Raw genomic sequence first — 22,549 nt, forward strand, 5'->3', positions numbered from 1 at the left:
TAGAACTCAGATAAGTTCTCCCTTTGATATTTTTGCTTGGTAATCAGAACACCAGAAATAAAGAGATAAAATTCTCTGTCCATGAGGCGTGTATGGAAATATAAGGATCATATAGCTATTTTGTTGTTTCAGAGATAAAATGTTACCGATTCTAATTCTGTGTTTTACTACATTAATGTTGAACGTGGAAGTAGTACATTGATCTGAATCATACAAACTAAGATATCTTTGAAACACAAGAAGTCAGATTGATGTTCATAAGAACGTATCACATACCAATGGCAAGTTTGCTTAATTTTATGCTGAAAGTTAAATTTTTCCCATGATCTCCACACTGAGAAGTTCCTGGAGGTGCAGGTGTACCCAGTGATATAACTCTTCCCTAGGTGGATGTAGATAGTTATCTTTATGCTATGAGCAGGAAAGAGCCATGAACACCAGATGCATAAAAACTGTGTTTTATCCGCAACCATAGTGGACACGTTACTGAGGTGAGGCATCCTTATTTCCTTTTGCCCATAGCCCATCATAATTCAGTCAGAATTATCTTATGGCAAGAAATGCAAGTCTTTGATCTGAAATTTGTGAACACCATTCTTTAAATTACCCTGCAATATATCCGTATATTCCTTAGCATTCGTAATCCCTTCAACAATTGCAAATTCTCCCACATCTCTGTAGCTCATACAGCCCCAAACCATTGGCTGACCTCTATTTTTAGTTGCTGGTATAACACTCCTTTTAGATCAAGTTCTTTTTTTTTTTGGCTTTCGACAAATATATTGAACACCATCTGAACCAGATATGTTGGACTTACTCTCTTCAGAGAATAAAACTGTTTCCCAGAAGTTTACAGGCATGTTTGTCGAACACCAAAGCTCCGCCAGTCAGCTGCCTGCAACAATCCAAATTGGGACAACAGCTGCAATGTCACTTTCATTTGTTCACACCTTCTCTCACAGATGCAGAAACAGAAAAATAAGGACATGAAGAAAGAGTTGTTTATTTCTTACATCCGATTTTAAATGGAATTAAAGAATAAAGAATTTCTTTCTTCATAAAACCAGTTGACACAGGTATCGTAGCCAGACAAAACTTATGCTGAAGATTTCTGTCTTCTGGGTTGTTGCACTGTGTACTCTTGTCGATGTTAACCAACATTTCAGAGGTCATACTGCCTCCGTCATCAGGGCGATTCTACCAGACTACACAGCGCAACAACCCAGAAGTCAGAAATCTTCATACTCACCACTGTGAAAACCTCAAATCTTACAAAACTTACGCTGAATTTTCTTATGATTTTCCTTGGAAATTTTTTATTTGTATGTTAAAAGTCACTTCCTTAAGGTAACTTTTCAGTTATAATAGTATTAAAAAGTTATACTGTATTAATGTACACTTGACATTGATGACCTCAGCAAATGAGTACAAATATAATGAAAATCCACTCCTGGGCTCTTCCCTGAGGACAGACAGTTGTGGAGTTTAAATACGCTGACACACAGATAGGCACAATCAACTCTGTATACTTGCATTGTGTGAAAACAAGCATAAGGTATGCATCTGTATATTTTAACAGATTTTTTTAATGTACTCTGTTTTCAACAAAATTATAGTTTTGCTTCAAGTCTAAGTGACAATGGGTTTATCTTTAAGATTAAGATTCCAATCAGAACATCTGATAAAGACACAATTACAAGGCGCAATTCAAATGCTCCTAGTAGGTGAAGCTCAGTCATGTGTATGCACATAAACTCTTTACGATTCATTTTTATGTAGTTTTTAACAAACGCGAATACAATTAATCTCTAATCCTTCAAATATAGGGACATCACAATTACAAGATAGCCTATTAGAGAAGCCAGGTGTTATCCAGCAACAATGGGGCCAATTCCATAACCACGAATTATCCGAGTTTTAACTGCACAGGAATATGATATTCGTTAAAGTTTACACCGCCCCGAAGGAAGACAGCTTCAAACCAAACTGCGTGTGTCATTCAGGTACGTATAGCAGACGTGAGAAGTTTATGTGAAAATTAAGACTTAAAATCTAAAGAGAATAATTCGACTGGGAGATATTAACATACGATAATATCAATACTGATACATACGGAGCAAAAACGTTCTTATAATCTGCGTAGATCATAGAGAGGGCGCTGGTTTATTGACAACTGCAGGAGAAGAAATCAAATGTCAGGCATTAATATCAATATGGGATAATATTAATATGGGTCTAGGCTGGGAGGACGTGGCCTGGACTCAACTAGATAAAGATAATATCCAGAGCTGACGTCCTGTGAACTCGTATGTGTGGGGTCCATAAAGGCACTAAAAGTTTTTGACCAGCTAACCCACCATCATAATCTCAAGAGGGATTCTGATCCACAAAATAAGTGTATTGAAGATCGTGTTTAAAAAATATTATATCCGTGCATCATAGACATGGACAGTCTTGTTCTACGTAAAGAATAATTTCGTTAAAGACAAGCTATAATAAACAAAGGGGCCCTGCTTTAATGTCACAGAAGTTTAATGCAATATCGATATGTAACTTGTTTCTGACGAGTTGTTATTCTGTGACGCGAACTTAATGTTATTACGTATCGCAATCTCATTGGCTGAGTTGGTGCTGTTCTGAGAGGTTAGACTTGTGGAGGCTTTTATGACGAAAAAAGCTGTGATTTATAATTGAAAATGAACACTTTAAAAATATTAATATAAGTTTTAGAATTCGGTAGTGTTAAGGTGTAATATAGTATATTAGCAATTCGTATAAAGTGTATTTGTTATAGGTTAATGGTACTTGCAGTGCCACATATTGGCAGTTACATTATTAAGTTTTAATTTAGTAGGTATTTGCTAATGGCAAACCACTTCTGGATCGAAAGATTTGAGGTTTTCACAGCGGTGAGTATGAAGATTTCTGTCTTCTGGGTTGTTGCGCTGTGTAGAGGTCATACTGCCTCCGATTACATGGCTCCTGAGATAGTCGAAGGCAAAGGACATACCACGGTAAGTTCGTTAAGCAAGGACAATCCGACAATAATGATTTCACTGTTTAACATGACTGAACCAACAGTAATAAACAAATCAATCATCGCAGTGTAATAATCTGAGGGTATGGATGCATAATTACAAATTCCATGAGATGTTATTCTGCCAATGCCCTTCCCCTACCCCCAGGAGGTGCCAACATTGAAAAATGGTTTTAAAATGAGTGTGTTTACCAACTGCTCATAACATGCTCAGTGCACATTGCAGGTGTCAGAACCTTTCATTTGTATTTGGTGTAGTTAACTTTGTGCCATCTGGTGTGGGTACTGTTACATATTTGTCAGAAAATGTTATTTAAGGCGCACTTAGTGAAGAAACACTGAAATGGGTAATGATTATTCTGTAGTCTTTGTCACTTTATCCACCCAAACAGGAAAGTGGCTTACAGTATCAATTTTTCCTCCAAAATCTCCCAAAATATGGTGAAATATATTACTCCTTACATACAAACTTGAGATTTAAAGAATATAAGTAGTGAATGAAGAGCCTTTGAATTAAAGTACAGACAAACCGTTTTGGTAACAGGGATTAGTACGATGGATAATAAAGCAATTTTAAGGTTCTGACGCAGCAACAACTATGCAGATCATATGAAAACATGGCACAGTATTTGCCTGGTTGGACTAAAACTGATACCAATGTGAACTACGTAACTGGAGAATTCATATATATAATACATTGGAATAGTCCTTAAAAGCTTATGGGAATAAATTAACAACACTTCATTCATTCCACAGCTTTTGATTTTCTTGAATTCTTGTTAAAGTGCAAGAGTCTTTAGAAATTAAAAGTGTCTGATTTTGTCTGTTTCCCCAAATTTGTTTTTGTTGCAGGTGGTTGACTGGTGGAGTCTGGGTATCATCTTGTACGAGATGCTCACAGGATTCACGCCATTTGAAGCAGAGGGTGACGTGAATGACAACTTTGTGGAGCTCTGTGAGTGAGTTCAGAGTGTGTTGTAAGGGATCTGACAGACAAGTTCCTTTAAACACAATTCTATTGAAATCAGTTTGTCGCTATCTTGAAGCACATGCTAAATAAACCTAAGACTTGAAACAAAATGCAGTCGGGCTGCCTGCCCGGTGACCAAAACCTTGTAAAAACTGAAGATTGTACAAGGCTGTAATTGACTGTGAGGGAGAAGAAAGTAAAGAATTCAAAATGCTGATTGCGTCCTTATAGATGATCCACCTTAAACATCTGTTGTGCTACCCACTTCAGGGATTTCTATGTAAATTAGCCACTGATGAGGCTTCTCATAATAGAAGTAAGAGACTTTAGACACACTAATTATGAATGCATATTTAATAAGTAGTTTTGTGTATACAAATACAAGAATGGCATTTTTCCATTACAGACGAATATAGACCAAGAACCCGAAGATGCTGAGGAAGATTTCCTTCTGAAGTGGCGGACTTCACACAGTTGTTTGTGAAAGACCCACAGAACCGTTTAGGTGGAAGGAAGAACGGTGTGAAGGACATCAAGAGTCATCCATTCTTCAACGTGAGTTCTGTTCTAACACAATAAAGCATATAAATGTTTCAGTTCTCAACTGTGTCTGCTCCATGTTCACATGTATTAAGAAGATCAAGGATGGTCTTATCATCCACACATTTTGAGACTTCTGACACTTGTTTGTAGATGACTTGGTTCCAATGAAACTTCAGTAAGTGAAAAATGTGGTTAACGTCATGAGCAAAACTGCTTGTGTGCAACGAATGTCACCACACTGACAGAAGTTGCTTTTTAGGTTTACAATAAGAACCTTCAGTGCATAAATTAGTGACAGATGAGATTTTCAAGAATAAGCCTCTTACCACATGCCTTAAATTTGCAAATGACTTGCTTATCCTCAAACACTCCTCCCAGCAATCTGCAGAGCAGAGACCAAAATTTATATCTACACTGAAGATTTATTTTCAAAATCCTTGTTTTGTCTGCACAATTGAAGTGTCTGTTCAAATGAGATGTTCTTAGTTATGACTTGCCAGACATTTATTCTGCAGACATTATTGTGATTGCGTTTCTTCCTACAGAATATCAACTGGGCTGATATCGCAAGAAAGGCCGTGATAGCTCCGTATCAGCCACCTCTTGATGATGTAATCTTTCTGAGCACTGGGGATAATCGCCATCATCCGTCCTCTGCTCAATCCCAGGATTGTGACACGACTTCCAAGGTGAGAACAGGTACTTTGTATGATGTTTAAGTACATGGTGCATGAGGAGAGGCTTGATTTCAGGTGCTTCTTCTGCCTTCGCTACAGGTTTTGGAAGCTACCGCCTCCACGGTCTTATAGCGACTGAGAATTGTGTAGTTGTCCTTATGTCTTAGCTGGTATTTGTGCCCTGTAACTCTGGTATGGTGCAGGCAGTGAAGTTAAACATTCATGAAGAAGTTGTATGGACATAAGACGCAGGATTTGACACAGTAATGATCATTACTGTGGACTGCAGACAAAGATAATAGTAACATTGCGGGTTGTTAACTCCTACAAATGTATGTAGTGACTGAAGAAAGGAAATGCCTGGGTCTTTCTGAAGATGAGCTGACCTGAGTTAGTGGAACTGCTTTTTCATAGTGGAAATGTTGCAAACACACAGAGTACAACTTTACCCTCTGACGTAAACACACTAATGATTTCTCTGTGCCAAAGAAGTGACAAGAGTTTATATGACACGGACCAGGAAGTCTCGTTTCCGAGTGACGGCTATCTTTTCACTTACAGAATTATTTCTCGTAGGAGAAATGTCCGAGCAAACGCTCAGATGTTCTCTGTTTGGGCTCTAATGTGCCTGTGTAGACTGCATAATATGGCCAAATATGTAGGCAATTTGAATTATTTAGGAAGGAAGAAGTTGCAATGTATAAATCAATTAATGCCCTTTATGTCAGACAAAATTAAGGTTTAATATTTGAGTGCTCAGACAGTGGATTGTCTTGGATCTCTACTGGCGAAAAGTAGAAATTTTCTGCAAGTGTTATTGTTATTTTTGTTCCCATATCTGAAGCTAGGCGTAGTCACTGGTGTTTCCAAGTGCCTAGGAATCTAGTGTCAATTCCAGCATTGGTTTAAAATATGTGTGTCATTTCAATGACACCTGCTGAAACCCTTCCCCTGCTATCTCTTGAGTTGTGGGACGTAGGTTGAATTTATGTGGCTCATGACAGTCCACTGAGCGGATCTTATAAACAACAAAACATCAAAGAAAACGTGAAGTTATATCCATGGATAGAATGCATTTTGAACCCGTGATCGAGGTGATTGAGTTACCAACATCCAAAACTTTGACGCTGCTGTGCCTGTGACAGGTGGCAAAAGCATGTAAATTAATGTTTGTATCTCAGACAATCAAAGAGATCTCTGAAAGTGCATCTGAGGAGTCTCGTGTGATGGAAATTGTGGTATAATACATATATTTCAGGGTCAAAAATGACCGTAATAATCTGTGTATTTTTAATGCCTGTTATTTTGATGTGTCCTCCTTTTAAAGTGATTTCTGGCTCTTGAAGCTTGAGGAGTGATAGGATAATGATTGAGCAATCTCCTGCAAGTAACTAATGTGTTTTTATTATTTCTGTGCACAGAATGAGACTTCCATGATGAATGCCATATTGGGATCAAGTGAGAAGTTGACTGCTCCACCTACACGCAAACTTTCCACCGCCACTTCATGCTCAGGTGGGATATATTACTTAATTTCAGATACAAATACTTAGTTTTTTTCTGAATTTACTTCTAGCCCCACCTGTCTACTAGCCTCTAGTATAACCACTGTTCCTCTTTATTGCATTTATATCGTCACCAAATAAATTAACATCATCAGCATATGCCAATAGCTGATGTGTCCCATTCAATTGCAAACCCTCCTGCCTATCTTGGACTTTCCTGATAGCATATTCTAGCGCAACATTAAAGAGCAAGGGAGACAAAGCATCTCCTTGTTTTAGACCGTTCTTGATGAAGAATGCCTCAGATAAATATTTACCTACACGAATTTTGCTACAGGTTTCATTTAAACACATTTTTATTAGACTCACTAGCTTCTTTGTATACCAAATTCAATGAGAATATTATATAACACTTAGTCATAGGCTTTTTTGAAATCTATAAATAATTGATGTACAGTCCCACTGAACTCCCATTTTTTCTCTAGTATCTGACAAATACAAAAGATCTGATCACTTGTTAATCTGTTTCTTCTGAACCCACACTAATGATCCCCAATAATTTCATTTGCATATGGAGTTAATCTTGCCAAAAGAATGTTTGATAGAATTTTGTACGAGGTTGATAGCAGAGAAATTCCTCAGTAATTACAACATCAGTCTTATGAACAGGAATAATTATGGATTCCTTCCACTGTTGTGGCATCTCTTCCTTATCCCAAATTAACAGTATAAGTTTATGGATCCTCTTATGCAACCCTTTGCCTCCTGCTTTAATTAATTCTGCTGGAATCTGATCAATACCTGGAGATTTATAACTTTTCAACTTCCCAATGGCTAGTTCAACTTCATCTAAACTAGGTTTTGGCACTAACAGTTCATCTGTATGTATTTTTAATCTGTCTAATATCAACATTTAAGAGCTAGCTGAAGAAATTTTTCCACCTATTCACAATTTTTATTGAATCTGCAAACAAATTGCCATTATCGTCCTTTACCAAATTGGTCTGGGGTTGATATCCTTTCTTAAAGTTATTAATGCCTCTGTACAGGTCTCTTATATTTTTTTCCTTATTATTTGTCTGAAGTTCAACAGTACTAACTTCACGTCTCACATTACACAGGTTATCCGTATTCATTTTGTTTGCTTTCTTTTTGAGCATTCTTCATCAAACCATGGTTTATTTTACTTTTTCCTGTAGTATCCTATTTTCTCTTTGGCTGACATTTTCATACAGTTTCTGATGTTATCCCACTCCCTATTGATATCCAGTTAAATTAATTATCAGCACAAAATATAAATTGGAGCATACCGAAGAAAATTCTCGTGTGTTAAAGTTTTAAGAATCGCTGTGTCCGTTAGAAGAACACATTGAATATGTCGTGTATTTCCCATTCGCAGAGTCTACACCCACAACACAAACGACGGAGAATCCTACAGTAGTTGGGAAGACGTAGTCATCTTCTAACACGACGCCACAGAAGAGGAAGCTGAGCGGCTCGGAAGAGAGCGGAAGGCTACCCAAGAGACGACGAATTGCCAACACCAGAGGTCGACGAAAGAGAGGGGAACAGAGTCGAATGAGAGAGGAAAAAAAAATCTGAAATGATTGCAAAGGCTGTCCAAATAACAACAGTACTTATGAAGTGATCATGTATCGGTTTCGTGCTGAAAAACAAACTTTTAGGACCCCTATACTCTGAAGTATGTCAGCAAAGGCATTAGTAAAAAAAGACGGGTGTGAGTGTTTATGTGTGACGCATGTATTCAGGCAGGTAGCTGACTACTCCTGCCCATAACTATGGAACCAATAACCCCAGCGCGATGACCTTGGTCTCTAACTGACGATGTTCCAACCCTGTTGTATCCCCTGGAGCAAGTGCCTGGGAGTCTAAATGTAAATGCGTGACATCTCAGTCACAATGGACCGTCCGTCGACCAGTCGTGTTTTGACATACGCGGAACAAATCCTGGTGATATATGAAGTTTTAGAAGATGAAACTTCAAGTGAAATTTCGTCTGAGTCTGAAAATGTAGTAGACATTGACTACACTCAGTTGGTGAACATAACTGAACGTAATAATTCAGAAAGTGACAGTGACAATGGTAGTGTCGAGAGGGCTGAAGTGGGTGTCCGTCCGTCACTTGAGCCCCCACCTAAGAGACTCTCAGAACGACATTTCCCGGAGCGTATACCACCCACAGGCAAAAAGGCAAAACCTCAAAGGAGATGTGTGGTGTGTACGAAACACAGGAAGAGGAGAGACTCTCAATATTGGTGTATTCAGTGTGCGGCAGCGTTGTGTGTAGATGGGTGTTTCAAGATGTACCACACCAAACCCAACTTCTAATCAACCTGCTTCGATTGCTAACACACAGGGTGCTCATGTTATAAGGTAAGATTATAAAACCATCTATTAAGAGGATGTCAGTGAAATTTCATTATTGTGTCTCATATAGTTTAAAAGTTATGATAAAAAAAGTGTTTTAGAGCAAAATTTAAATGGACATCGAAACAAAATTACCGCTGTACGAGCTCAACTGCGGTATTTAAATCCCCAGGGCCACGGGTTAAGGCCACGCCAGGACAGCATCAGAGGGCACAGGAGGATCACCTTCTTCTAGTGGACAGGCACTTGTCCTGCTTATAGGAACGTTTTTTATTATTTTTTATGCTGGAAAACACACACAAAGTTTGTAAACATACTTTTAACTCACCCTGTATGTTGTCATTTGGTTTCTGTAATTCATTTTTTCATGTCGTGATGCATAGCTTCTTTTCTCATTCTCTGTTTCCTTCTTCCACTAACAATGCCTGAAGCTAAGTAAATTTTGCATTAGAAAGATTGCATAATTTATGATCGAGATTTCGTGTTTTATGTTTATAAATTGTTGACCTTATGTTTTTCTGCAGTAGTAATTAGCTAATAATAATCTATAAATTATTTTCAATTGTGTGTATTTTTATGTTAATTAATTCATTATTTATTTTGTTTAAATTGTCATAATCATTACTTACTTTGTTTTACACAGGGTACAGAATCCTTCCAGAAAACGACCACTGGGCAGATCAAGAAGAAGATGGGAGGATAACATCAAGATGGATCTTAGGGAGGTGGGCTATGAGAATGGCAAATAGATGAGTTGGCTTAGATGTTGTAGGTGTTGAACGTACGGGTTCTGCTACGAGGGAGTTAGTTAATTAGTTACTTTCTGTTTTAATATTAATCCTAGGGAAGCAGGACCACTTTATCCAAAGGGCAAATTGGCTCTTGCGCATGATCATTAATTTTATGGGTCCCCTTCATATGGCCATTGGTACCGTGAGGTTAAACATTTCCAAAATACTTTGGATCCTCTCAATATTCTATTTGCAAACATGTACGAGGTGCGATCGGAAAGTTTAAAGACTGTGCCTATAAAAACCCGTGCACTTATCTCAGGTATTAAATTCATCCATCACCCTCGAAGTAGTTCCCCTGGGAGTGAACACAACAATCCCAGCGCCGCTGCCAAGCCTGGAAGCATCCCTGGAAATCTTTCTTTGTCAGCCTGTCAAGCACCATCTGCAATTCTGCCTGAATCTCTTCTATCATCTCAAATCTCCTTCCCTTTAGCTGAATTTTCATCTTTGGGAAGAGGAAGAAGTCACACGGAGCTAAATCCGGCAAGATCTTTGAGCTCCTGACAAACGAAAAGTCGATTCTGCTTCTGGTCCTCAGACAGGAGCCTTGGCACAAACTTGGCTGCGATGCGTCGCATGTGGAGTTCTTCCTTTAGAATCAGCTGACAGGTCCCATAGCCTATCCCAACAATGTCGCACAAGTCGTTGATGGTATGACGTCGATCTTCGTGAATGTCCTGCCGAATCTTCGTAACATTTTCGGGTGTTGTGCTTGAAGATGGTCGTCCAGAACGCTCGTCATCATAGACAGAGGTTCGGCCATTTTTAAAACGTGAATGCTACACAAAAGTTTGTGCACGACCCATTGCGGACTCCCCAAATGCTTGCTTTAGCATTTCATAGGTTTCCATAGCCGTTTTGGCGAGTCTTTGGCAAAATTTGATGCACACTCTTTGTTCATGAAAATCATGTTTTACCCAAAGCACCGCTGTATGGAAGCAGAAATAATTGGTCATAATGGTTTTGATATTTACCTTCTCTTTTTATTTTAGATATTACCATTTAATAAAGTTTTTTTTTCTTTGATGTGGATGAATGTGATTGGGTACTTGGCCAATTCTATTTGTACTTGCTCTGTCTGTCTCTCGATTTAGCTGCCGCTTACCCTCACTTTTGCCTTCTGTTATTCTTTTCTCTTACATAGGGCACAATTCGATTAAGTAGAAATGTTTTGTTTAAATGTACAGAGTTAATGTCCAGTGCCTTCGAATTTCTTATTTTGTGCACTACAACCGTTGTACACCTTCACCAAATCTTCAGTGTTTATTTCGTAGGACTTCCTTCTTCCATTCCTTTCTTTCTCTTTTCCTTCATCGCATGCCTCAGTCCATAAAAAAGTTTTTAACGTGACTGTGATCAGTCACTTTGTGTAAAGGCTGAATGCAATAAAGCCACTAGCTGGAGACTTTAATGCACTATTCAAGACGCATAACAAACAATTCAGAAGCGCTGAACATTCACCTTACGTGGCATCATTTACTCTCAGAAAGTATCTCTTCTTCACTGCCCGCTTCTACCATTCTACCCCCATTTGCTTTAAAATTATGTATGTTGAATCGGAGCATTAAAATATGAATGCTTGCAGCACTTGCTTTAACCATGTAAACATTTTATAATGTGGTTAGGTTATCTAATAAAAATATTTGTTGCCTTTCGTATTACTTTCTTTACTCGTGCCTTTCAACGGTGGACCCATTGGCAGCGTCAAGTTCTACACAGCTCGCACCATTGGGAGGAGGAGGAGGAGAAAAATTAGCTTCTAATTATATAAGTCTATAATTTCAAACACAATTTTACCGGGGATCTTTCATGATGTTACGTTAACTTACTTTTATAATCTGTTTCATTAAACCTTGCTAGCTACCCGAGAGATGACGACACCTGCCAACACCGGAGATCGACCTTCTGAATGAAGGCCGCGCCAGAAGAGCATCAGAGGGCGAAGAAGGATCGCCTTCTAGTGGACTGAGGAATGACCAGGCCACGGAATCAACGATGCCAGAAAGCATAGAGAATTAATTTTAGTTAAGAAGCTGTTCAATTAAGAACATGATTTCTAAAAGATTTGAAGTTGTATAGAATCAATTTGTCCACGGTGGTCTAGCGGTCAGAACACTAGCCTTGTAAGCCTGGGGTCCCGGGTTCAATTCCCGGTGGTGCTCAAATTTATAACTTGTGTTGGGCAAGGCCGTGGTCTAAGCATCACGGAGTTTTCCTCCGGGGGCTTCCCCGGTTTCTCCGTGGCATCCCAACAATTACTCCACTCACACACAGAAGAAGGCAATGGCAAACCACTTCTGATCATCTCTGCCAAGAATGTATATATGTATGAGCAGGTCCCTGACAACCTGAAGAGGTTGGAAGGATCCTGTTCATGATATATGGACCTGTCGTCAGACAGAACACTACAAATAAAAAAAAATAAAAAATAGAATCAATTATAACGGTTATTATAAGTATGCTTAATTTTAATAATGTGTAAATTACAAATGTCATTTCCTGGTATTGAGGAATACACAAAGGCTAGTTCACTTTTCTGTAAAGAAAAGAAAAAAAGAATGGCGTAAATGTAGACGTAGCCATTAAGCGGTCGGCAAAAACTTGGAAAAGGGGTACCGAAAAAGTTTCAGGGTGGAACTGGGAGACTGATCAAGGTCTGGAGCACCGAAACTGTCGAGAAGTTAAGAGATAGCTGAAGCCATGGGCCTCTAGACATTGATTGGGATTTCAGGAACGACGAAGTAGGGGAACCGGTGACTTAGGCAAATGGGGGTGGCCGGTGTGGCATCGAGTCACAGGATTGTCTGTGGGGAAGGGGGTAATTTGCTTCCTACATTTCACCCTTGACTCCTGGTTTATTGTAATCTCAAACAGCGTATCAGCATTAGAACTTGCACATTTTATAACAGCTTCCTGCCCCCAGCTGACAAGACGTTGGGCCTCCATCTGTGGCTACCGAGGGCATTGCAGTCATGTGTTTAGTGGCCGCGAGGCTTGGAATGGAGGCAACGAGAAATGCTTTCGTAGGACAAGAGCCTGGTGACCGTCGGAAAAAAAAGTTCGAAGCGAACAGTGGAAAACGTTTTCGGGTTTTTTTCTTATATGCACCCGAACTACCTATTAACAAAAGCTGCTTCTTTCAGATCATTCCAGAATTCTTCATTACCAAGTGGGCCTGGTTCGTTTTTTAAAATGACGTCAAATGTTTTCTGTGCGTACCAACATTTTGGTATGTTGAATAACGAGGAACATAAGTGACGCTAACCGTTCTCGACAGTTTCAGGCATGAAAATTCTTTGTCTGAGTTTCATCCAACACTGGCTGTAAAAGTTTGTAGTGAAATTGACAAATTTCAGCCACTGAAATAAAGCGCTGACAACAAGTTTGATCCACGTCTTTCATTTCCTTCTGCCTTTGCCGAATATAACCTGTAAAGAAAATCTGCATCGACAACCGGAAGTTTCAGGACATGTGCCTCTGTCAGGCAAATGGGGGTTTGTGAAACAGAAGAAGGGGGGTGAAAAGTTGAAATCAAGGACGTTTACAGAATTATCTGGCAGAAACATCCGGACAGTATAAGAAAATCGGGACTGTCTCAGCTAAACCGTGAAGTATAGTCAGTGTATGTGTGAACGGCATTTGTGACCACAGACATAAAATGTTTGATGCTTAGTTGGCAATATTATACTCTTCGGGCAGCGTGGTTTTAATTGCATCATTTATTTCTAAATTGTACCTTCCAATTCCTCTAAAAAGAACTTCAGTTTTCGTTCCTCGTCCACCTCGCTTTATCGATCTGGGCCCCGGTGCGCCGTACTCAGCGCACCCCCCATTTGTACGGCCCTGATAAAGACAGTATTTTTTTTACAGAAAGAGGATGTGAAATAAAGAGCTACTTTTAAAAGGGTAGCGCACGCTGGTCACGAAAGCCAGAAACACGGCGATGGGAGTCGATGCACTGACCACGTGACTGACGTCAAAGCCGTAAAGCTGGTCATCCTACCCTCACGGGCTGCTGCGACACAGAGTTTAGTTAAGTGTTGTTCTTTATATTTCGCAGTACAGCAACGTTTGTGTTTAAACAGATCGGTAAAAATAATTTATTTTCTGATTATATTTATATATGCAAGTTACTCTCTCTCTCTCTCTCTCTGTAGGATCTTTAAAGGGGGCCCCGCAAGAACTTAGCGCCTTGGGCCCCGAGAAGTATAAGTCGTCACATATTAAACAGACACAATTCATTTCTGGGGCGTGAAAATGCCTTGCAGATTTTGTGTTTCCAGCCATGCATTACGAATCTTTGGACCGTCTGTTGTTCATAATTTTCTTCCATCCAGTTTCTGTTTGTCACCGGTAGAGAAAATTCCCCATATCACCTCTAGCTTTCGTCGTCTTTGGTCAGCTACTCTGTTATACGGCCCAGTATATCGTAGTTGATCCGCAGGTCCATTCACTCATCCGCCCTGGAGCAAGCCTGGTGCGACGTTTCACTCGTTAAAGATATATAGCCTTCACATAAAAAATGAAGCTCCTGTCTGTTGGGTGCAACCATATAAACTGTTTAGCCGTTGGTTAAAACGGACTACTTCAGTACTAACAGTCACACTTTCTTTCTACACCATTTTGACGCCGTTCTTGAACACCACCATTTTCATCTTTTCTTTGTTCAGTTGGTGGTCATTAGTTTCCTCCCATTTGATAATTTTATTGAACGCAACTTGCAGGACCTGTGATGATGTCGTCAGTACGATATCGTCGGCGTAGGTGTATACCATGTAGTAATTAAGAACTTCAACACACACTATGTAGAAGATTATGGATGTGCACGTTTGTATTTTCCTCCTGGATGTTCTGGGGTACATGTGTTGTTTCAACGTTGAAGGGGAGAGAACATTTGTGGTGTAAACATTGGTAGTCCGCTTCGTGAGTGTAGTGGCGGTCTGTGGCGTTCGTCTTATCTGTGGTCCATGGTATAGCATTGTGGGATAATTTGTAGGTTATGTTGTTTGGAGAATTAGACATTTCATAGAAATGCCAAATTATGAAGTGGCATTGGTTCTCAGGACCATGTCACGTGTAAGTAATAACTATGATGTTATGAGCTTATTCATTATTAATTAGATTAGGCGTAGCAACTATAATTAAAATCTCAATTACAAGACGTAAGTATATTAGGATACTTGGACAAGATTTAATTCTTTGCATTATGCATAGAATAACCTTTTTACAAAACTCGCCCCACATTATACCTACGTTGAGAATGGCAATTGCAGTGTTCGGTGAAACAATGGTTACACCGAACATTCGACGCAGCTGATAATCGGAACCCTAAGCTACACATTATATACCCTTACATTTTTGCTTTGCTAGTGTGAGATATCTCGCATTTTTTTTAGTTAATATTTTGTTTGGTATTATTAAATGTGGACCAGAATTTAATGTCTCGTAGATTTCAACAGAAATTGTGAATTTAATGAAAATGTGTTTGTCACACAAACACACACACAGAATGAATGAATACTTGAAAATATCACAGTTGTGTGCAGACATTTTCATTGTGTGTGGTAAATAGTTAATCAGATGGTCAAGAAATCCCATACCGTTAGAGAATCATCATCATTTATCATGAAGTGCTTGCCATTGTTCCCTACCCTGAACCAGTTCACATCTTCAGATCCTCAATCTGTCAGACCCATTTAAACATGGGTTGTGTGTTATGTAGATTTCCACACATAAGTACATTTTATAAGCAGTGTATTACCTCTGTGAGTTGGTTATAGCATGTCTACAGATTGAAATAGCTTTCCAGTCAGACATTGCCAAGTGGAAAGGTCTTTGTAGCTGACTCAGTTTGCCATTGGGGGGAAAAGGGAAGCTTTGAGGTTGTATTGATTGCCTGCCTACCCAGCCCAGCTGTGACAGTAAAAAATCCATTCTGCTACTGATGAAGAGACATAAAATATGTCTATCACTTCCATTATTCAGCCTTTTCAGAAGAAGTAACTTATACTACCAGTGATAATGTGAGTGTACATTGCTTGAGTATAAATAATATTGAACATGAACAGTCATGTAAGTGTTATCATTCCATTACCAGTCTGTGCAAGAGACAGTTTTGTTCTGATTTGCTTGTCCCAGGTAGACCCCTGAGGTAGATGTTAGACAACAGCACCTTCAGCAACAGTCGACAGTTATTCATTGGTTGACCAGTAGTACAGCTTTTTATGGCCGAACATTATGGTCAAGTGGTTAGCACTCCTACTTAATATTCAGAAACTCTCATTTTCAAATCATGGTCTGATGGAAGTTTCTTGTGGTATTCTACAGTCTCTCCAGTGATTCAAGTTACACCTACCAGTACAGTCACTTTGTTATGATTTATCTCACCTCTATGAATAATGAGAGTGACAGGTGCTGGAGTGTTGGATAGTGTCTGGAATTAAACCATGAGCGCTTCCTTTTAAATTCAGTATTCAGTCTGAGCTACAGTATAAAGTCCAATGATAACTGTATGTTGCATGTATTTCAACAGTCAGTTTTTATTTTGTGTTTTTATTATTTGCACTATGGAACAATAATAAAAGGAAGTAGTTGTGGCGCAGTCGGCACTAGGTAGGGACGAATGGTCAGCATAATGCCCGAGCTGTACTTCACCCCTGGGAAAGGACCTCAGTACCCATTGGACAGGAGGCTGGGTGGGCCGCAGAGCTGGTCTGAACACAGAGGCGGGAGGAAAAACCCTCTGCCCCTGTCACGAATCAAACCCTCGTCATCTATTCAGTCACTGTACTGACTGAGCTATCCCAGCTGCACTGTAGACAGATTATTCTTTTCCATTAGCCAGTTGGTCTCTGTAATGGTGAAGTCTCGTGTTTTCTTTGTAGTACAGACTGAACTCTTAAATATTATTTGAATGAGCTTCAGATGAAAGGGTTAAGTAAACAGAATACTTCAGGTTATGTTATGCGTGTATGAGTTCATTTGCTATCTGTACAGGGTCAGAGCAGTTCACTAATGGGTTCCTTTGGCATGGTCATGTTAATATTGTCCATCTGTGAGTAGATTTCCTCAGTGGTTTATTTATTTGTCAGTTACACTGATCTTGATATTAAGGGATTTGGTGCCAGAAGTGAGGTTAAATTTGTATTTACACTTTTATTCAAAATCAGCTGACCTCATATGAGCATAGAACATATGGGAAGCCTCCTCTCATATAATACTGTATGGCATTTGGTGAAACATCTTCCTGGCATTTGTCTTCCATATTTTGCTATACAGTATTATACCACAATGATAAACTTTATGAATGGCAGTTACAAAATGATTTTGTAACGACACAGCAAATTTGAATTTGACCCTAGAATAATGCTGAGGGAACCATAAAACTGACATGTGGAATTATTTGTACATGATGTTTTCTTATTCTTTTAGCCTGAACTTATATCTACTTTACGACGCACAGCTGATGCCATATTTAATAAGGGAGGAATTATCCGAAAGGTAGAGAACCTTGGCACGCGAAACCTGCCTTACAAGATGTCAGCCCATGGTTCAGTGCATAAGCAAGGAAGGTGAGGGAACTGAAAACACAGTTGGTTAAACTTTTCAAGTTCTGAATTTTGTTGTTGTTGTCCTTAATGGCCATAATGTTTTAGGGAGTTCGGAAAACAATATATAGGTGTCAAGGTTATGTCTTTCCATCTGTATTCTTTATCTCAAAAGGTACTTGACACATTTCAGTTAAATTTAACATTGGACATCTATATTGATAGCTGTTAAGTGAATATAATTTTTGTTGGTATCCATTTAGTGTGACCCAAACTTTTTATGAATTTTGAATTGAACTTTAATAGGCATCTCAAAAATGAGTCATCATACCAAAAATTTGTGCATTCTGAAATAGGTCTTAGTATATATCTGTAATTGTAATTTGGAACATTTATAATTTGTTGGTTGTTTAATGAAATACATGCATTGTTTAACTTTGTCAACAGCAGTATTTTGTGCTCTCTGGTGTATAATTTTGTTACTATTGATAGCTGTGTTGTAACAGCAGGTGAATATTAAGACTGTCTCTCTCGGTGGACTAGTGGTTAGTAAGCTTGCCACTGGACCCAAGGTTCGCTGGCTCAAACCGGACCAAATTGGATTTTTAAGGGCGGTAAAAACTTCCTTAAAAGGGGAAGTAAAGCCGGCTGTCCCATGTCATGGATGTACAGCACGTAAAAGAACATTACAAGCATGAACAAGATGTTTTGTAAGCAAAATCCAGCAGCCATTTCTCACCCATGTCTCCCCTGATTTTCTGCTAGATGGCTGTTGCAGACAAATCAGGATTGCGTAGAAATCGTGCGGAGGCTTGTCACTCACTGCTCACAAATGTACACTTTAAAGACTAGGAAACCTCCCACATGGGAGGAGGCAAAGACCTGGACTTGGGCTGTAGTGCCATTGGATGGATGAATATCAAGACCATTGAGGTTGCAGAATCTTAAAGAATTTATTTTGTAAATATGAACTGAAAATTGTAACTTGTACATTAGCACATTTTTATTCTTGTTGGCCATGACTACTCACTGTTTACAAAGACCTCATTTCTGATGCCCACTCTTGTCATAATGGCTAGATCTCTGACTCAGAAGCCATTTTGTATGTTGGGAAGCATTTTATATACAGGAATTCCCACAAAGGTATATTTTCCCATACAGTGGGAGGACTTACTGAATGTGACCATCTTATTCTCAGTTATTCTGAGAATGGCTTTGGCTGTTGTCTTATATTGTTCGTTTCTTTGTTTTGGACGTTATCTACCATCTGTTTTTAAAAAGTCTCAAAAATATTTAAAAAAAATCACTAAATTTTAAAGGATGGATATTTTGTCATCTTCAAGTGGGGGGGGGCAATGGCAAGAGACATATTCAGTTGGATCTGGTAGACTGAGCTATTCCACATGTGAAATAACCAGAAAGTTGAGTCAACTATAAATGTTTATTCTTCGCTGCATGAGTATCCGTTGGCCTTGCCATGTCTGTATTTCCTTCTGTATGCACATAATATTTTCATTCTGGATAAAAGTGATAAATCAGTTTCAATATTCAGAATTCATAATAACTCATATAGGTCAGTGTTGTACATCATAACAGCATGGAGTACCACTTTTCATGGGGTTATAATGTGTTTTTAGATACATTTAGGTAAATATTAGACTGAAACAAGTTCTTTTCGAGAAATGCTTAGGCAGACTGATACACCTTCTTATGCAGAATATGAAGTTTGATAATCTTGTTATGGGACATTCTAGAAATTAGACAACATATAGAGTTTTCCAGTATTAAGAATAGATTGCAGATGCCATATCACTGTAATAGTGTCCATGCAAACTTCTACAATTTAATTATTTGAGAAACATTTCATGTATCTAATCAGTTCAATTTTTATGTTACAGTTACTTTGTTTTTCAATTTATCTGCCCACCATCATCTCTCCATAACTTGGAGGAGGAATATGGCCGAGATGTAGATATTGTGAGGCGAAGAATCTTCAAAATGGAGACACCAGAAGAATTTGAGTGCACTTTGCATGAAGAAATAAAACCACCTGCTTACAGGTATATACCAGCACTGAGGTATAATTCTATATGCTTCTTTTTCAGATATACAGCATAGGGAAGTGAATCCAAGTCTTTCTGCATATAGCAGCTAAAAAAATTACATTAAAGCATTCACAGCTTGACACAAATTTAATAAGCTTCTGTACTTCAATAAATTTATTACTAAAGCACTTAATAAATTGTACTGTATAGCTGCATACAAAGTTTTCAGAACTACTGACATATTTTAAACTGCACAATGATGTATCACTTGGTATGGTCATATTAAGTTATTTAAGAAATGTAGCAATCTATAAAGTGTTAGGATATATTGATATCTTTGATACTGAAGATATCAGTTTATTTTTTTATTGTTCTGAATCAGAGCCATATGAATATGCCTTGTTCACATGGAAAAAAATGCATGTTTTGCAACTGCTTTAAGAAAGGAATTAATGATTTCTAAACATCTTCCAAAATTGTTTCTGGGGAGGTTGAAACTATATTTTGCATGTCCAGTTTGAGCAGTGAAAAATAAGTTGTTTGCTTATTGTGACTGTATTCATACCTGAGGGATTGTGGTAAAGTAAAGTAAAGTTTGTCCCACTATACGCCATGTAGGCGTTTGGGGTGAGAGGAGGTATAGCTCCTCTCTTCCTTGACCTCGGCACTAGATGGGGGTGAGTGGTCAACATCACGCCCCGGCCGGCTTTACCCCCGGGAAAGGACCCCGGTACCCATTGTAGAGGAGGCTGGGTGGGCCCCAGAGCCGGTCTGGACGCAGAGGCTAGAGGAAAAACCCTCTGCCCCCGTCGGGGATTGTGGTAGAAGGATAAAATAACTTCGAAACATTACTTTCTTCAGCATTATTATATGTAGGGTCCATTCCTTGGGCTTGATACATAGTCCCAGCTTGTACTTAGCATATACATCTAACTTAAAGACAAGGATTTAATATCTTTATTTTCATTCAGAAATATGGTGTCAGTGCACAGTCACTTTACTTGAATACAAATGAATTAACAATAAGTAATGAAACATGTGCATAGTGCAATGCTTCTGGCACATTCACTCTGTTATTACTAACTTTTAGTGCTCTCATATAAATAACAAGAAGTAGGCGTGGTAGATGAGGTAGGCCCTCCAATATGAAATGTGATCAATTTGAAGCTAATCATGATCATGTTAAGAGATGATAAGAGAGAATTATTTTAAAAAATGTAAATTCATGGAAAATGTGGGATGTCACCTTTCTATTGATCTTTTGCCACTTCAGTTTTTATTACTGAAAACTATGTGTAGAAATAAATTGAGAGTTCATCCCGTACTATTTATGGGCACAACAAAATGAACATAAAACAAATCCTAAAGCAGACTGTTTCTATTTCTTTCCAGGAAAGATGTGCAGAAGATGATAGAAGAAAGTAAGAAAATAGACAAATATAAATTTAAATATAATTCAGGATTGGATTACTGTCCATTTCAGAAGTAATTCTTTTAGTTTTTGTCAGAGTGGTAAAAGCTGTGAAAGCATGTGAACCTATGGTTGTACATTATATTTGAACTTACTGTTGGAAAATATATGACTAAAACCTCCTGTTTTATTAACTACACTTGTTTGACCATTATAGTGTAACTTTAAAGTATTCCTTATATGTAATTTTGAAATGTGGACTGAGTTTGACCTTTGACCAGATATGTAATATTCATAGAACACACAGACACTTTAACAACAACAAAAAAAGTACAAAAGAATTGTCTTAAACAAATGTAAGTTCCTTAAAACAACTCACTTGGTGATGTAACCAAGATGAACAATAACTGATAAGGAGAAACTGCAATTATAGCAGTCTATGGTCAAGCACTCCTTTGAAAGTATGACAAAGTTCAAACATTTGGGAACAACAATATCAAATCAAAATGATACTCATGAGGAAATTATGAGGAGAGTAAATTCTGGAAATGCTTACTACTTCTCAGTTCAAAATATTTTGTCTGATTTTCTGATTTATAAGAACCTAGAGATCAAAATGCACAAAACAATAATTTTGCCTGTTTTGTATGGGTGCAAAACATGGTCTCTCACTCTGAGGGAGGAACATAGATTGCAGGTTTTAGAGAATAGGGTATTGAATAGGATATTTGGGCCTGGGAGAGAAGACGATGGGGCATGGAGAAAACTGCATAATGATGAGCTTAAAATGTATACTCCTCCCCCAATATTGTCAGGGTGATTAAGTCAAGAAGAATTAGATGGGTGAGGCATGTGGCACACATGGATGGGACAAGAGGTGTGCACCGGGTATTGGTTGGGAAGCCTGAGGGGAAGAGACCACTGGGGAGACATAGACATAGATGGGAGGATAATATCAAGCAGGATCTATGGGAGATAGGAGTTGAGGGAGACTGGATTTTGTTGGCCCAGGACAGGGACCAGTGGAGGACTTTGGTTAATTCGGTGATGTACCTTTGGGTTCCATTAGTCAGCTAGTTAGTTAGTTAGTCAGTCAAGGTCAACCACAGTTTTGGTATCTACTGTAAATAAGTAGGATTTTATTTATCAGTATCACAAGTTTCCATGGTTTTCCACATGGTCTTAGAAAATGTTAGCCTGCATTGGCAGGATGTGCATAGGAGTGCATCTGTCATAACATGTCATTTGTTGATGACCTGAAGGTCGTTGATGAATGCGATTCTGGAAGACTTTTCATCCTTCTACAATGTCATCATCAGCCACGTCACATTCAAATATCAAATCACATTACTTCCTTATACATTGTAGTTATTTCCTTTCTACTTTTGTACTAGGTTTTTCTATTATGAAGCTTTCTTATAATTCTGAGGGCTGCTTGGTTTCATCAGCACAGAACATGAAACATGCAAAGCAGAAAAATTCTTATTCTGTAGTAAAAGAAATCCCCACCGTTAATACAACTCAAAGGTTCATATAAAAGAACATCAGTTTTATATTTCCTTAACCAGATGAATCCATCCATTACCTCACAGCATGTTTCTTTAGGATTGTATGTGTGTGAGTTGGATGGGC

General features: G+C 38.5%; 2 protein-coding genes and 1 long non-coding RNA gene across 8 annotated transcripts; 2 read left to right on the top strand and 1 right to left on the bottom strand.

Annotated features, from left to right (window-relative positions):
• Window positions 1-204: 204 nt before the first annotated feature.
• LOC110835335 (uncharacterized) lies at window positions 205-2,507 on the bottom strand. Its single transcript, XR_002544869.2, has 2 exons — window positions 2,114-2,507; window positions 205-895 (listed from the first exon to the last, which is right to left on the bottom strand). It is a non-coding gene; the product is annotated as an uncharacterized LOC110835335 (long non-coding RNA).
• LOC110835334 (uncharacterized) lies at window positions 1,988-13,302 on the top strand. Of its 4 annotated transcripts, none has more exons than XR_015535334.1 (8): window positions 1,988-2,003; window positions 3,890-3,992; window positions 4,414-4,562; window positions 5,096-5,239; window positions 6,649-6,742; window positions 8,132-9,126; window positions 9,764-9,845; window positions 11,775-13,302. XR_015535334.1 is itself a non-coding variant. In XM_087349650.1 (8 exons), exons 1-3 carry the CDS (start codon window positions 2,865-2,867, stop codon window positions 4,443-4,445), a joined length of 285 nt encoding a protein of 94 aa, XP_087205776.1. In that variant the 5' UTR covers window positions 2,617-2,864; the 3' UTR covers window positions 4,446-4,562; window positions 5,096-5,239; window positions 6,649-6,742; window positions 8,132-9,126; window positions 9,764-9,845; window positions 11,775-13,302. The 4 variants fall into 4 exon arrangements, 1 of the variants encoding a protein (XP_087205776.1); XM_087349650.1 differs by lacking the exon at window positions 1,988-2,003 and adding an exon at window positions 2,617-3,014; XR_002544866.2 differs by lacking the exon at window positions 1,988-2,003 and having other exon boundaries at window positions 2,617-3,996.
• Window positions 13,303-14,652: 1,350 nt separating this feature from the next.
• On the top strand, window positions 14,653-21,111 carry mRpS6 (mitochondrial ribosomal protein S6). Of its 3 annotated transcripts, none has more exons than XM_022075465.2 (4): window positions 14,653-14,741; window positions 17,346-17,485; window positions 19,360-19,521; window positions 20,899-21,111. In XM_022075465.2, exons 1-4 carry the CDS (start codon window positions 14,730-14,732, stop codon window positions 20,993-20,995), a joined length of 411 nt encoding a protein of 136 aa, XP_021931157.1. In that variant the 5' UTR covers window positions 14,653-14,729; the 3' UTR covers window positions 20,996-21,111. The 3 variants fall into 3 exon arrangements, with proteins under 3 accessions (XP_021931157.1, XP_021931158.1, XP_021931156.1); XM_022075466.2 differs by lacking the exon at window positions 14,653-14,741 and adding an exon at window positions 14,759-14,884; XM_022075464.2 differs by lacking the exon at window positions 14,653-14,741 and adding an exon at window positions 14,781-14,990.
• Window positions 21,112-22,549: the final 1,438 nt, after the last annotated feature.

Source organism: Zootermopsis nevadensis, unplaced genomic scaffold (genome assembly GCF_977971745.1).
Source record: "Zootermopsis nevadensis isolate Lab colony 2312 unplaced genomic scaffold, Znev_1.0 Znev_ptg000016l, whole genome shotgun sequence".
Taxonomy (NCBI): Eukaryota; Metazoa; Arthropoda; class Insecta; order Blattodea; family Termopsidae; genus Zootermopsis; species Zootermopsis nevadensis.

Excerpts from the sequence above, each read along its gene's own strand:
- LOC110835334 (XM_087349650.1), top strand. The coding sequence starts at position 2,865 with ATGGCAAACCACTTCTGGATCGAAAGATTTGAGGTTTTCACAGCGGTG. Across the intron at positions 3,015-3,889 it reads AAGGCAAAGGACATACCACG|GTGGTTGACTGGTGGAGTCT; the intron begins GTAAGTTCGTTA and ends TTTTTGTTGCAG. Across the intron at positions 3,993-4,413 it reads TGACAACTTTGTGGAGCTCT|ACGAATATAGACCAAGAACC; the intron begins GTGAGTGAGTTC and ends TTTCCATTACAG.
- mRpS6 (XM_022075464.2), top strand. The coding sequence starts at position 14,946 with ATGCCAAATTATGAAGTGGCATTGGTTCTCAGGACCATGTCACGT. Across the intron at positions 17,486-19,359 it reads TCAGTGCATAAGCAAGGAAG|TTACTTTGTTTTTCAATTTA; the intron begins GTGAGGGAACTG and ends TTTATGTTACAG. Across the intron at positions 19,522-20,898 it reads ATAAAACCACCTGCTTACAG|GAAAGATGTGCAGAAGATGA; the intron begins GTATATACCAGC and ends ATTTCTTTCCAG.